Source organism: Panthera pardus, unplaced genomic scaffold, assembly GCF_024362965.1.
Source record: "Panthera pardus isolate Hobbes unplaced genomic scaffold, ASM2436296v1 HiC_scaffold_18, whole genome shotgun sequence".
Classification (NCBI taxonomy): domain Eukaryota; kingdom Metazoa; phylum Chordata; class Mammalia; order Carnivora; family Felidae; genus Panthera; species Panthera pardus.
In genome coordinates this window covers 4,187,481-4,199,302 of record NW_026526743.1, presented here as the reverse complement: position 1 = coordinate 4,199,302, position 11,822 = coordinate 4,187,481, and the positions used below count along the sequence as shown (strand labels likewise).

The window sequence follows — 11,822 nt, the reverse complement described above, 5'->3', positions numbered from 1 at the left end:
CTACTTTGGGGAGTTGGGCCCGCCCACCAAAACCGCCCACGGAAAAAGCAGCTGCGCGGATTGAGTGGTGCGAAAGGGAAGCTACAGCAGATTGGATTCAAGGGAGACAGGCAGAGGGACTTCCGTGTGGGAAAAGGTGCACGGATAAAGGGGGAGAATATGTCACAGGCTGAGCTCCGACTGGGAGGCCGGGATGGGCACAGACAAGCAGAGGCTGAAACGTGAAACTCGTTTTATTAGGCTCTGGACGATAGTATTCTTTGTACATGCTAGGTCCGGTGTGCACCGAGTCCAGCCCAGTCACAGCCGGGGGGAGACAGTTTCTGAGTGAGCCCAGGAGATGGAGGGCAAAAGAAACTTGGGATCGTGGCCCCAATACACAGGTAGGTAAGCTGAGGCCAGAGGAGGAACAGGGACGTGCCCGACGTCACCCAGCCAGCCGGGCACTGCGCTGGCCTCTTTTCTTCGGGCCAGGGTCATAGAGACGGAGCAGGACTCTGGCGTCGCGCTTACGGCGGCGCCCGTAGCTGTGGGGGTCCTGGGGCTCGCGGCCGGCCTTCCCTGAGAGCTCTTTGGTGGAGGCAGAGCTGAGCCAGTATATAATCTCTGGCAGGCGGTGCGTCTGGCATGTGCCCAGGGAACAGAGGCGCCTGCGGTTCTGGGCGACCTGATGCAGGGGCCGTCTGGGGAAGGAGCATGGGAGAAGACCGGGTTCAAACGGAATCCTCTCGAGAAAGGGGTCTCGGTGGGGTCGGGGCACCCAGAGCTCCGCCACGGGGCAGGCGCGTGTAGATGACCATTCCACCGACGCGGAAAACCGTGGCCTGAAGAGGGCGCACAGCTCCTCGCGGTCTCCTTCCCGCCCGGTCCCCGCCGCCACCCGCTTCTCACCTGCCCGCAGAGTCCGGGTCCCCCAGGATGGAGGAGGCGAGAAGCAACAGGAGGACGTGGGAAGTCATCGTGGGGTGGGGCCGGGAGTGGTCCTCGAAACCCCTGGGCGAAGCGGCCCGTCTGGAGTGCGGCCCCGCCCCCTCCCGACTCCCGCTTCAGTGCCAGTCCCCACTCCCCCGGGGGTGGGGAAACCGAGGCCGAGTCCAGGCCACACCACGCCAGAAGGGGAGACAGAACCTGGATCCCCACGTCCTGTTCCTTGGCGTCGGAGCCCCACACGGGTGTGCTGGTCACGCAGCGGCGCTCTGACCTTTTAAGGAGGGAAGAGGGGCGGGGCAGCTGACACCTGCTAGTGGTGACACAGCTTAGGGCTTCCAGGAAAGGGGTGGGGGCAGGGAGGCGCTGGGCTTCTGGGACTTCAACCTCAACCCATCAGGGACCCCTGCCTTCGAATGGCCAGGCTCCTTCGTGGGCAGGACAATGCGGGGCATGTTGCAGAGCCACCCGGGGGTGTGGACAAAGGGAGTCTGGGCCCCGGAATAGCCTGCAGACACCATCCTGGAAGGGGAAGAGGTGTAGACAGGTGCGAAGACCCACAGGGCCTAGGGCTTCAGCTGTACTGAAGCAGGTGTCAGCAGGGCCATGAAAAGGAAAATTCTGGTGGCTTAGGTGGTCCAGGTCCTGGGACAGCATCCTGGGGGACGAAGGGCTCTGTACACAAGGCCGTGGGAAGGGTCGGGTGTGGATACCATGCCTGCAGCAGAGGCTGAACAGAGGGGCCCTGGGGAGCTGAGGTTGGGATAGCCTCTGGGGAGGCGGGGAGGCCCTGTGGCCCTAGGAGGGGACCCTTCCCTTGTCCCCCAACTCCAAGTTCCAAGCAAGGCTGGGGAGAGAAGCAGACACCCCCTCCCCACAAGTTCTATCCCCTAACAATCCCCCCATGACTCAGTTTCCCCAGCGGCAGCAGCAGGCAGGGCAGCAGTCACTGCCAGTCAGCCCTGGCCTGGCCTTGGAGGGTCCCAGACAGGAAAAAACAGCCAGAGGAACAATGTGTGTGCTGGGGGGGGTGGCGGGGGGAAGATGGCTTTCTGGGAAACCTAAGGGCCCAGCTGTGCTGGGAACCCACACCCCAACCCTCCCCCAGCCCAGCAGGGCAGTGGAGCGGGAGCCCTGCCCAATGGGGACAAGTGGGAATGGGGCCTCAGGGGGCATGAGTGAGGGGGTTGGGGGAGGACACAGGCCCGGAGGGGCGGACGGGGGAAGTGACCCCGGTGGAGGGTGTGGACGGTAGAGACCCCACTCCGCCCCCCAGGAAGCCGAGCCGTCCCAGCTGAGGATTTATTGGCGTAAATGCAACCATATAAAAACATAAGTTATGAAAAACACAGTCACGATGTGCCCCCCCCCTCCCAGCCCAGGCCCCTAAAACCCCCTTCTGAGGGAGGGAAGGAGAGGAAGGGGGAGCCCCCAAACTGCCTAAGGATGCCGCAGCCCCTGGGCCCTTGCAGGGCCGGCCCGGCCGGGGTGGGAGAAGCCGGGCGCCGCCTCAGCGCATCCGGTAGTCAGTGGAGCAGGACAGCTCGCACAGCTGGCCCTTGAAGTCCAGGTCGATGGTGAAGTCCAGGTCGCGCTGTGGGGAGAGGGCAGACGTGAGGGGCGCGCGCCACGGGGCAGGCAGAGAGCCGAACCGTCGGGAGTCGGGAGGCAGCAGCGGGGCGCGCTGCTCCCAGGAGACCCGGTGGGGTCTTGTTTGGGTCCAAGGCCAGGCTGGAGACTCCCCGGGGCCGGTCCCACCCTCAAGCCCACCTGGAGCCCGGCCCAACCGGGCTGCTCTGACTCCCACACCCCGAGACCTTTCCCTATCCCAAGCCATTGGCGTCATTGCTTTTGAAGAAAGCAAACCCCTCTCCAGCCAAACTCAGGGGTTCCCAACCCCGCCTTCCGCACTTCCTCTGCTCCCAAGCTTCCGGGAAGCCAACACTTCCATGCTCCCCACCCCCCAGGACTCCCCGGAAAGGCTCGGGGCAAAGTCACCTATAACCATGATGGCGCCTGCCCTCAGTCCTCGCTGCACCTCATCCCAGGTGCCTGGGCTCCTCTCCTGTCTCTGGGCATCCCTGTCTCTTTAGCTCACGGGTGTCACTGTGTGTGTGTGTGTGTGTGTGTGTGTGTGTGTGTCTGTCTGTCTCTCTCTCTCTCTCTCTCTCTCTCTCTCTCTCTCAAGCTCGGTACCACAGTGTCCTGGTCACCGCGGGATGCGCAGCAGCATCCCTGCCACTCCCGGGAGCCACCAGTAGCAAGCATCCCTTCTCCAGTTTTGAGAGCCCCAAATGTCTCCAGACAGAGACAAATGCCCTCTGGGGGGCAGCAAAGCTGCCTCTGCTGGAAGACCTCCAGCTTCCCTTGGAAAGCTGGCGTGACCTTGGGGCCTCCTCCGTCTGTGCTCCCCGATCAGGATCCACCCGGGCGCACAGACCCACGCGTTTAGCCCAGGCCCCCGCCCTGGACTCCAGGCTCCAGAGCCTTCGACCTCCCATGTACTCGGGGTTTCTCTGGGGGTCTCAGACTCAACTTAGCTGAGAGGGCTGGGCTGCCGGGGCCCCGGAACAGGCGGAGGTGCCCCTCCTGGGCCCACCCCCGAACCCCCGCAGCGCCTCACATTATTCTTGGCATTGGGCCGCATGCCAATGGTGCCAAAGATCTCCTCGCCCGTCTTCACGGTCAGGTAGTCCTCCATGTAGAACACGGTCTGCTTCCAGTGCGTGTACGGGGACTCGGGGCCTGGGGGGTGCGGTCGGGTCAGCCAGGACCCCCCGCCCCCCCATCCCCGGGCCTTGGCCGGGCCCTTCCCTCTGGCCGGCCCCTTGATGACCTTTACTGAGCGGTGACAGGGGTCACCATCCCCGAATCCCTTCACTCCCATCAAGTCCTGGAGAGGGACCTCGTCTACTTTCACAGGTGGGGAAAGTGAGGCAGGACAGGCTCAGGTGAGCTGGCAGAGCCGCGGTCACAGCACGGGCTCCCTCTGCCGGCTGCTGTGGCACAGCCCCCACCCCGGCCCCGCCCCTCGCTCACTGGTGGAGAAGCCTGTCCTCTTGTGGCAGCGAGTGAACTCGATGTTGAAGTAGGCCACCAGCGCGTGCACGTAGTCATTCCGCTTCACTTGCAGGCAGAAGGGGGAGGTGAAGGTCAGGTCTTCCACCTTGACAGTGTAGATGTCCACCTCCTGCGGGACAGGCTCCGTGAGCCCCACTCCCCGGCACCCCGCCCAGCGTTCGCTCGGCCGAAGACCCGGGGGTGCCACGCGGCAGTCCCCAGTCCCCTCCCCCCCCCACCGGAAGCCCAAACTGGACAGTCCTACTTCCTAGAGCAACTGCCCGTGCTTGGAGTGTCACCCGTTACCCCTTCACCGGCGTCCCCCCCGCCACGCTCGTGATGGCAGCCAGTGTGATGTGAAAACATGGCAATGAGATCACGTCAACCCCCGGCTCAAAACCCTAGGACGGTTCCCCGGCACTCTGTCTGGCAGGGTGCCAGGTCGCCCATCCAGCTCCTGTCTCCACTCGCTCCAGACTTCCTCTTCCTCCACCTGGCTCTCGGCCCACCTCTCGTGGCCAAGCACAATTCTAGAATTCACCCCTCTGTCCGAACCACGAGCGGGCTTAGCTCACAGAGCTTTTTGATGGTCAAGGTGGCTTCTCTGGGCCTCCGGCGCCACCTCTGGCTGACAGGTCAGACTCCAAGACAAACACCTGGACCTGAGGTCTTGCTCAGGCCCGAGTGGCGGCCCTTCCTGGTCTCCAACCCCGGGGACAACCTGGCCACACACTCTCCCCCCCTCACCTTTATGAGGCAGGCGTTGGTGACCAACTGCTTGGGGTCCACCACGTCCACCAGGGGCTCCTTGATGGCCACGTCTTTGATGCAAGACATGTCAAAGCCATATACGTTCTCCCACCCTGGGGAGGCAAGCAGGGAGGAGGGTGAGCCCGGCGGGGGGCGCTCAGGGCACGCCAGTCCCGCCCCACGGGCGTCCGAGGGACCCAAACTCACAGTGGATCTTGTAGTCTTTGTACTGCCGGTCTTCGATGGCCGTCACATACAGCGTGGCCCGGTCTGGGAAGATGAGGCCATCGGGTGCCTGCCGAGGGGAGGGGGAGGGTGTGAAGGATGGGGGGAGACTTGGGACACCGGCCCCAAAACTGGGCAACTTGCGTCTCTCTATCCATCCACACGCTCTGTCTCCGCCCTGCCCACCTGGACTCCTACAAGCGGCCTCTTCACTGGTTCCTGGCTTCTGTCCTCACGCCCTCATCTAGGAGCACCTAAGTCAGACCTGTCCTTCATAGGTTCTGAAGGATCTGCAGGACCCTCCCTGGCTCCTCTGAGAGGAGAAACCAAAGTCTCATGCGAGTGCTCAGGCCCCCTGCACGTTCTGTTTCTTCAGTCCGCTCCCTGTCCCTCAACACACAGTAAAAACTCTCCTGCCCCGGGACCTTTGCACTAACTATTTCCTGGGCCCAGGTGCTCTTCCCCCAGGAGGTCATGCAGCCTTCCCCTTGACCAGGTCTCAGTCACCTCCCCCTGGGAGGCCTGCTCTGATCTGAGCACCCGGAAGCATGGCCCTCCAGCCTCTCCTATCCTTCTGCCCTGCCGTGTTCTTCTTCCCAGCACCGACCACCTCCTGACACTCGTCAATGTCTAGCTCCTGGTGCCTGTAACATCCCATCTTGGCTCCGGGCCCCCCGACATCGGAGCGGTCAATCCCCTGTACGACATCCCCTGTGTGGGAAATATCTGCCATGGCTTTTGTCTTCTGCCCAGACCCCGACCGACAGGTATTCAACACGTGGCCGAAGGAGCCTGGCCCCAGCGCGCAGCCCCCCACCCCGCCGGGGGCCTCACCAGCCACTTGTCTCGGGCATAGAGAACGGTGTTGAGCATTGACTCGTAGAAAAGGCAGTAGCCCATCCACTCGCTGATAATGATGTCCACCTTCTCCACCGGAAGCTCCACCTCCTCCACCTTCCCCTTGATGATGGTCACCACTGCAGGGGCAGACAGAGGCACGTGCACCCAGCCCTGGGGACACCCGTCTGCGTATCTCTGGCGGGGGGCGGGGGGGCGGGCCAGGGCCTAGGGACCCCACTGAGCAGCCCGTTTTATCCAGGAAAGGCTGGGGGCCGCATTCGGGCATCTTCAAAGAACTCGACCAGCTGAAGCCACGCTCTGTGAACTCAGGCTTTTTTATTTCTTGTTTTTTAAGTAATCCCTATGCCCAAAGTGAGGCTTGAACTCACAACCCTGAGATGGGAGAGTTGCAGAGTTGCACGCTCCACTGACTGAGCCAGCCGGGCGCCCCTCTGTTAACTCCGTTTTAAAATTCGTCCATCACTCTGGATATTTTTAAGGCAGAAGCAGAAATTTTGTATGGATTAGGCATTAGGTGGTATTAAGACTTTGCCGTTAACAATATGGTCATGTTTTTTGAATGGCTTCATCTATTAGAGACACACACAGCAGGATTTACAGGAGAAATGATATAATGGTTGAAATTTGCTTCAAACGGAGACATTTAAAGCTGACTGATAGGTACCTGGGGGCTCATTATATTAGTCTCTCTCTCTCTTAATTTATATATACTAGTCTCTTAAAAAAAAAAAATCACTTCAGGGGCACCTGGGTGGCTTAGTCAGTTAAACATCTGACTCTTGATTTCAGCTCAGGTCATGATCTCCTGCTTTGTAAGATCAAGCCCTGTGTCAGACTCCGTGCCGAGAGTACAGAGCCAGATTGGGATTCTCTCTCCCTCTCCCCGGCTCGGGCACGCACTCTCTTTCAAAACAAATTAACTTAAAAAGATAACAATCACTTCAGTTTCTAGAATGCTAGGAGCCTCCACAGCCCGAAAACCCACCGTCTTCTCATATCCTCTGCCCCTCGAACCTTGCAGGTGGGAACTTAAAAGCCATTGGGTGGGGTGCCAGGGTGTTTCAGCTAAGCACCTGACTTTGGCTCAGGTGATGACCTCACAGTTTGTGGGTTCAAGCCCCACGCTGGGCTCTGTGCTGACAGCTCGGAGCCTGGAGCCTGTTTTAGATTCTGTATCTCCCTCTCCCCCTCCCCCTCTCAAAAATAAATAAACATTAAAAAGAAAAAAAAAAAAATAAAGGCAACGCGGCAACATCTACACAACTTGTATTTTTGACCCGAGCATCCTACTTTTATAAAACTGACCTCACAGACATGCTAGTTTATATGTGAGATGACGTTATGTGCGAAGGGACGAACATCTCAGAAGCTGCTTACGTGTCCGCCCCCAGAGCCTGAATAAGAAAGCTGAGGTGGGAGCGCCTGTGTGGCTCAGCCGGTTAAGTGTCCGACTTTGGCTCAGGTCATGATCTCACAGTCCATGGGTTCGAGCCCCACATCGGGCTCTGTGCTGACAGCTCGGAGCCTGGAGCCTGCTTCCGATTCTGTGTCTCCCTCTCTTTCTGTCCCTCCCCTGCTTGTGCTCTGTCTCTTTCCATCTCTCACAAATGAGTAAACGTTAAAAAAAAAATAAAAAAAAAACAAAAAAGAAAGCAGAGGTGTGTGCATCCAATGGGGATTGTCGAACCCCACTGCCAAGGGCCCCGGGGAAGTGGGAAATCACTCACTCCATCCCCACAAACCCATTCTCTTCCTGGGCTCACCGTGGTCTAACTTGTTGGCTTTGACGATCTTCACCGCATAATCAGAGATACTGGAACACTCGATCTGGGGGCCCAGAAAGAAGGGAGGGTGAGACTCCCCCACTCCGACCCTCAGCCCCCCGTTCCCCTCCATCCAATCCCTGAGCCCTAAGGGGCCCCTCCCCGTCCCCAGGCCCAGGCCCACCCGCCTGCCCAGGACACTCACCCCGATGACCTTGCGGGCTCCGGCCTTGGCAGCGAACATACAGAGGATCCCTGTGCCCGAGCCCACGTCCAGCACCACCTTGTCCTTGAAGAGGTGCCGGTTGTGAAACATGGAGTTTCGGTACGTGAGGGTGCGTACCTCATCTTTCAGCATCTCCTGGGGGGCACGAGACACAAACACGCCATGAGGGTGCCCGCGGCCCCAGCTGGCAAACGGGGCAGCCTGGCCCCTGACACACTGGTGGTCTGGAGAGCTAGAGCTCAGCCCTCCCACTTCTTAGTCCCCTTGGAAGAAGTCATTTCTCTTCCACATGCCTCCGTTTCCCTATTTGTAAAATCAGATTGGATGGACTAAACTCCCTCGCACCTTGGCCCGATTCTATGGTTGCCTCCTAAGCCCTAGTGATCTCTGGCTTTTACCCACTCAGTGCTACTGAACTCTTCACTTAAAAAAAAAAAAACCAGCATAGTTTATGTAGATTTTACTACAGTTAAAAAAAAAAAAAAAAAAAAAAAGAGTCCTTTGCAAAAAAAAAAATAAATAAAAAGCAGAGGTCCTCAGAATCGCATCCCAGGCGCTTTCTGGGATACCAGCTTCCAGAAGGTGCAAAAGGGTCCTGAAGCCCCGTGCATCCGGGCGGGAGAGGCTGGGGGGCAGTCCCACCACCGGACACTAGAGGGCGGCAGACACCAGCTGACCCTGACCTCTGGCTGCAGTCGCAGGCAGGGAGGCAGGCAGGCGCCCCAACCCCAGCCTCCCAAGAGCTAAGGGCTGAGCTCCGTCTCCAAGGCAACGGCTGGGAGAGGCGACCCCGGGGTGTGTGCCTCCTACCCAGAGGGGCGGCCAGGCCCGCTGCCAGGAGAGGCAGTGCGCATGCGTGGGACATTAAGTTCCAGCCCTCCGGAAGATGCACATTAACCCCCTCAAGATGCGGCAGCTTTTGGAGCTGCTCACACTCACCTCGTGAATGCCGAAGTGAGCATAGGAATCAAAGTAGTAATCTTTGGACGTCATGTCCTCAGCGTTGGGCTTCTCGCTGCTTTCTGCTTGGCCACAGGAGACCTGGGAGGGGTGGACGGGAGCATGGGTCAAATCTGGGGGCTCTCCAAGCCCTCTCAAACATTCAGGTCCCTACTTCTCCCTCCCGAATCGTACCATGGCAACCCTAAGCCCCCGCCTGCCGTCTTGCCTCCCCCAGAACCCCCAAAACCTAACAACCCCACTTTCCTCTTCCAGGACCCCCCCAGAGCACCATCCAGGGGAACACCCCAATACCTCAGCCACGCCTACCATCTCTCCAGTTTCTCTGCCCCCGTCTCTAGCTCAGCCCACAGCTGGGGAGGGGAGGGGAAGGCAGAACTGAGGCAGACACGGGAAGGGCAAAGGGGGGCTGGAAATGGAGTTAAGGAAGTAGCCACAGTATTTGGGGAGGCCAGATGGGAGCCACAAACCTGCAGGGGGTTTGTGCTAACGGTTTGGGGGCACAGGGTGAGCTGGTTTGAAGCAAGAGGAATCATGGTTAGCCGGCTAGAAAGGGCCTGATGTGTGGCAAGATATATTTATGTGGGGAAGGGTCTCACAAAAGGATATTTACTTCTTCAAGAGGCGGCTGGAGGCTCATCCCATTAGCCAAGGTGGCTACAAAATTCTAGGAGAGAGTAACAGGGAGAAAGGATTAGCTACTGGGAGTGGCTAGGGGAGGGCCAGGCCAGGGGACCCCCAGCTCACAGGGGAGGGAGGGGGTGTCTCCTGCAATTTGCCTATTCCTTGGCGGGGAGTGGTGGCAGAGGGAGAAGTAAAGAGGCAGGGCTGCTTTTAAAAGGGAGGAGGGGAGTGGGGGGAGAAGAGATGGGGTTCTGTCCCAGCTATGGCTGGAGAGATGGTGGCCCGCCCCCAAGTTGTCCCTCTCTGGCCAGGCACCTGACCATCCACACCTCCCCCATCCAGGCCAGAGGAACTGGCACCCGCCAGGCACACAGGCACTGCCAGCTGTCGCTCCCCCTCATCATCTAATCCCCCCAGATTATGTGACACTTCCTGACACGCACCCCCATCCTGGGGTGCCATGAGTAGCTGGCGGGGGGGGGCTGGCAGGGTGTACCCACTGGGCATCTGCCACCCCTGCAAACAAGTCTCTTGTCTGAGAGGGTTCCAGAAAGGAGGTGTGGCACACAGGCAGGGCTGGCACCCTGGCCACTAGCTCCTGCCTTGGGCTCAGGGAGCCCCCAAACAAAACCAGCTGGAGCCAGTCTCCTAGCTAATTACCCTCTTCCCATGCAGGCAGAGTCTGGGGAAGGAGGCCAGACTCTGGAACCCCTAACCGGTCAATCCCCATCCCAGGACCCAGGCCCTAAACCGCCCCCCCCCATCCCACCACGGCCGCCTATCCGCCCCGTGTGGGGCCAAGTCCTGAGACAACTTCTAAGGAAAGTACTTCCTCCACCCACACAGACCCTGGTCCAGGAGCCAGCCAAGGAGGATAGAGGGGTCATTGGAGTGACCCCTGGGAGCTGCCTGCCCCCAATGCTACGAGGGAAGAGGAGGGAGTTCAGAGGCCCCATCAGATTACATCTCTTCCAGATGTGATCATCTCTGGGCCCCAAGAAGCATGAAGTCACAGACGTGACCCACACAGCTCCAAGCTCCACCCCCACCCCACCCCCAGCCAGTGAGGACACCTACCTATACAGGGTGACTGGTAAGGGGATTTCCCACTGGGACCCATTTCTGAACACCACTAATACCACGACCAGGCAGGTCCCAAGAGAGCCTGAAACAGCACCGCAGCCAACCCCACATGGCTGCACAAAAACTAAACCTTTCAGGAAACCATTTCAAGCCTCCAGGCTCAGGACCCTCAAACAGGGCTTCAGGAAGGGGGGAGGGGGTCATACCCCACCTTCGCGTATGCGCCGGGGAGAGAAAGATCTCCAAGAGGAGGTAATTTATATTCCACCACATCCTTTTCATAGCAGAGACTCTCCCTCCCCTCGCCCGGGGAGGTGGGCTTTGGGGCACGCCCCATGAAAAAGATGTCCCTCCCACACACCCAGAAATGGCCACAAGGGGGTGCACGACGCCTTATCGGGAAGGATCTCCTTCAACTAGAGGCCCCCCCACCACCCAGAGGGAGGTCACAGGGGCATGCCCCATCCCCCCAGCTCCCAAAGTCCCGGGCAGGGGAGAATCCACGGACAGGAAACCGGGGGCCCGGTGGGAACCAATTCTTCCTCTTCCTCCAATCCCAACCCATGACTGCACGAAACCTGGACCGAAGCCTAAGCAGATGCCCCGGTATCAGGAACGGCGTTGTAGAGAGTCGAGCTACACTGCTCCCCTCGAGAGACCCTTTACTTGTCCGAGGAACCGAAGTAAGCCCACCCCGAGGGGTACAGAGCGATCCCGGGGGAGACGGCTGGGGGCCTCGGAGGGAGGGTCGGAGCCTCCTCTCCGCCCCCCCGGGGCGCCCCTCCCCCGGTCGGGGGCGGGGCCTTTGTCCCGCACGTGGAGCCCGCCGGGCCACCGGGCACGGCACACCCCCTCCCCACCCACCGTGGCGCGGCCACGTGGGGGCCTGGCCGGAAGCGCCCCCAGCCCTCCTCCACGTGGGAGGGGGCACGACACCCTCGGCTCGACCGGGTGCCGCAGGCCCCCGAAAGCCAGGAAACCCGCACCTCAAACTGTATCCTGGGATCTGGAGCATGCGCTTTCCCCTCCGTACGTCCGAGACCCTTCAGCCCCAATCCGCCCATTCGGAGCCCCTTCCTCACGACGAACGCACAAAACATCGACCCCAAAACCGCCTCCTACCCCCGGCGGCGCTCCGGGCGCTCACCTCCATGATGCAGTTCGCGGCCTCGGCTGCCGCCATCTTCACCCGCACCTACTCCTCCTCCTGCCGCCGAGACCCCCCCCTTTCTCCGCACTCCCCCGGGACCGCCTTATACCGGAGGGTCCACGGCCCGCCCACCACGACCCCGCCAGGAGATCTCATTGGCAATGGAGGCGGCCCGTCTGAGAATATCGCTTAG

General features: G+C 60.1%; 2 protein-coding genes across 5 annotated transcripts; both read right to left on the bottom strand.

Annotated features, from left to right (window-relative positions):
* Positions 1-215: 215 nt before the first annotated feature.
* On the bottom strand, positions 216-959 carry ADM5 (adrenomedullin 5 (putative)). The gene is given in 3 exon segments (XM_019425647.2): positions 216-584; positions 587-683; positions 892-959. Coding segments are annotated over 3 exon segments (273 nt in total). The 3' UTR covers positions 216-476.
* On the bottom strand, positions 216-11,753 carry PRMT1 (protein arginine methyltransferase 1). Of its 4 annotated transcripts, XM_053905637.1 has the most exons (12): positions 11,627-11,723; positions 9,386-9,439; positions 8,752-8,853; positions 7,792-7,947; positions 7,587-7,650; positions 5,797-5,939; positions 4,945-5,032; positions 4,735-4,850; positions 3,967-4,117; positions 3,551-3,672; positions 892-2,521; positions 216-683 (listed from the first exon to the last, which is right to left on the bottom strand). In XM_053905637.1, the coding sequence occupies exons 1-11, from the start codon at positions 11,660-11,662 to the stop codon at positions 2,438-2,440; spliced, it is 1,116 nt and encodes a 371-aa protein (XP_053761612.1). In that variant the 5' UTR covers positions 11,663-11,723; the 3' UTR covers positions 216-683; positions 892-2,437. The 4 variants fall into 4 exon arrangements, with proteins under 4 accessions (XP_053761612.1, XP_053761613.1, XP_053761615.1 ...); XM_053905638.1 differs by lacking the exon at positions 9,386-9,439 and having other exon boundaries at positions 11,627-11,753; XM_053905640.1 differs by lacking the exons at positions 9,386-9,439; positions 11,627-11,723 and adding an exon at positions 9,082-9,105.
* Between the last annotated feature and the right edge of the window lie 69 nt (positions 11,754-11,822).

Bases quoted from the DNA above. Each gene is read 5' to 3' on its own strand.
- PRMT1 (XM_053905637.1), bottom strand. From the start codon at position 11,662: ATGGCGGCAGCCGAGGCCGCGAACTGCATCATGGAG. The intron at 8,854-9,385 runs GTAAATATCCTT...CACCCCTCCCAG, and splicing joins TCCAGCCGCCTCTTGAAGAA to GTCTCCTGTGGCCAAGCAGA. The intron at 4,118-4,734 runs GTGAGGGGGGGA...CCTGTCCCGCAG, and splicing joins CCAACGCCTGCCTCATAAAG to GAGGTGGACATCTACACTGT.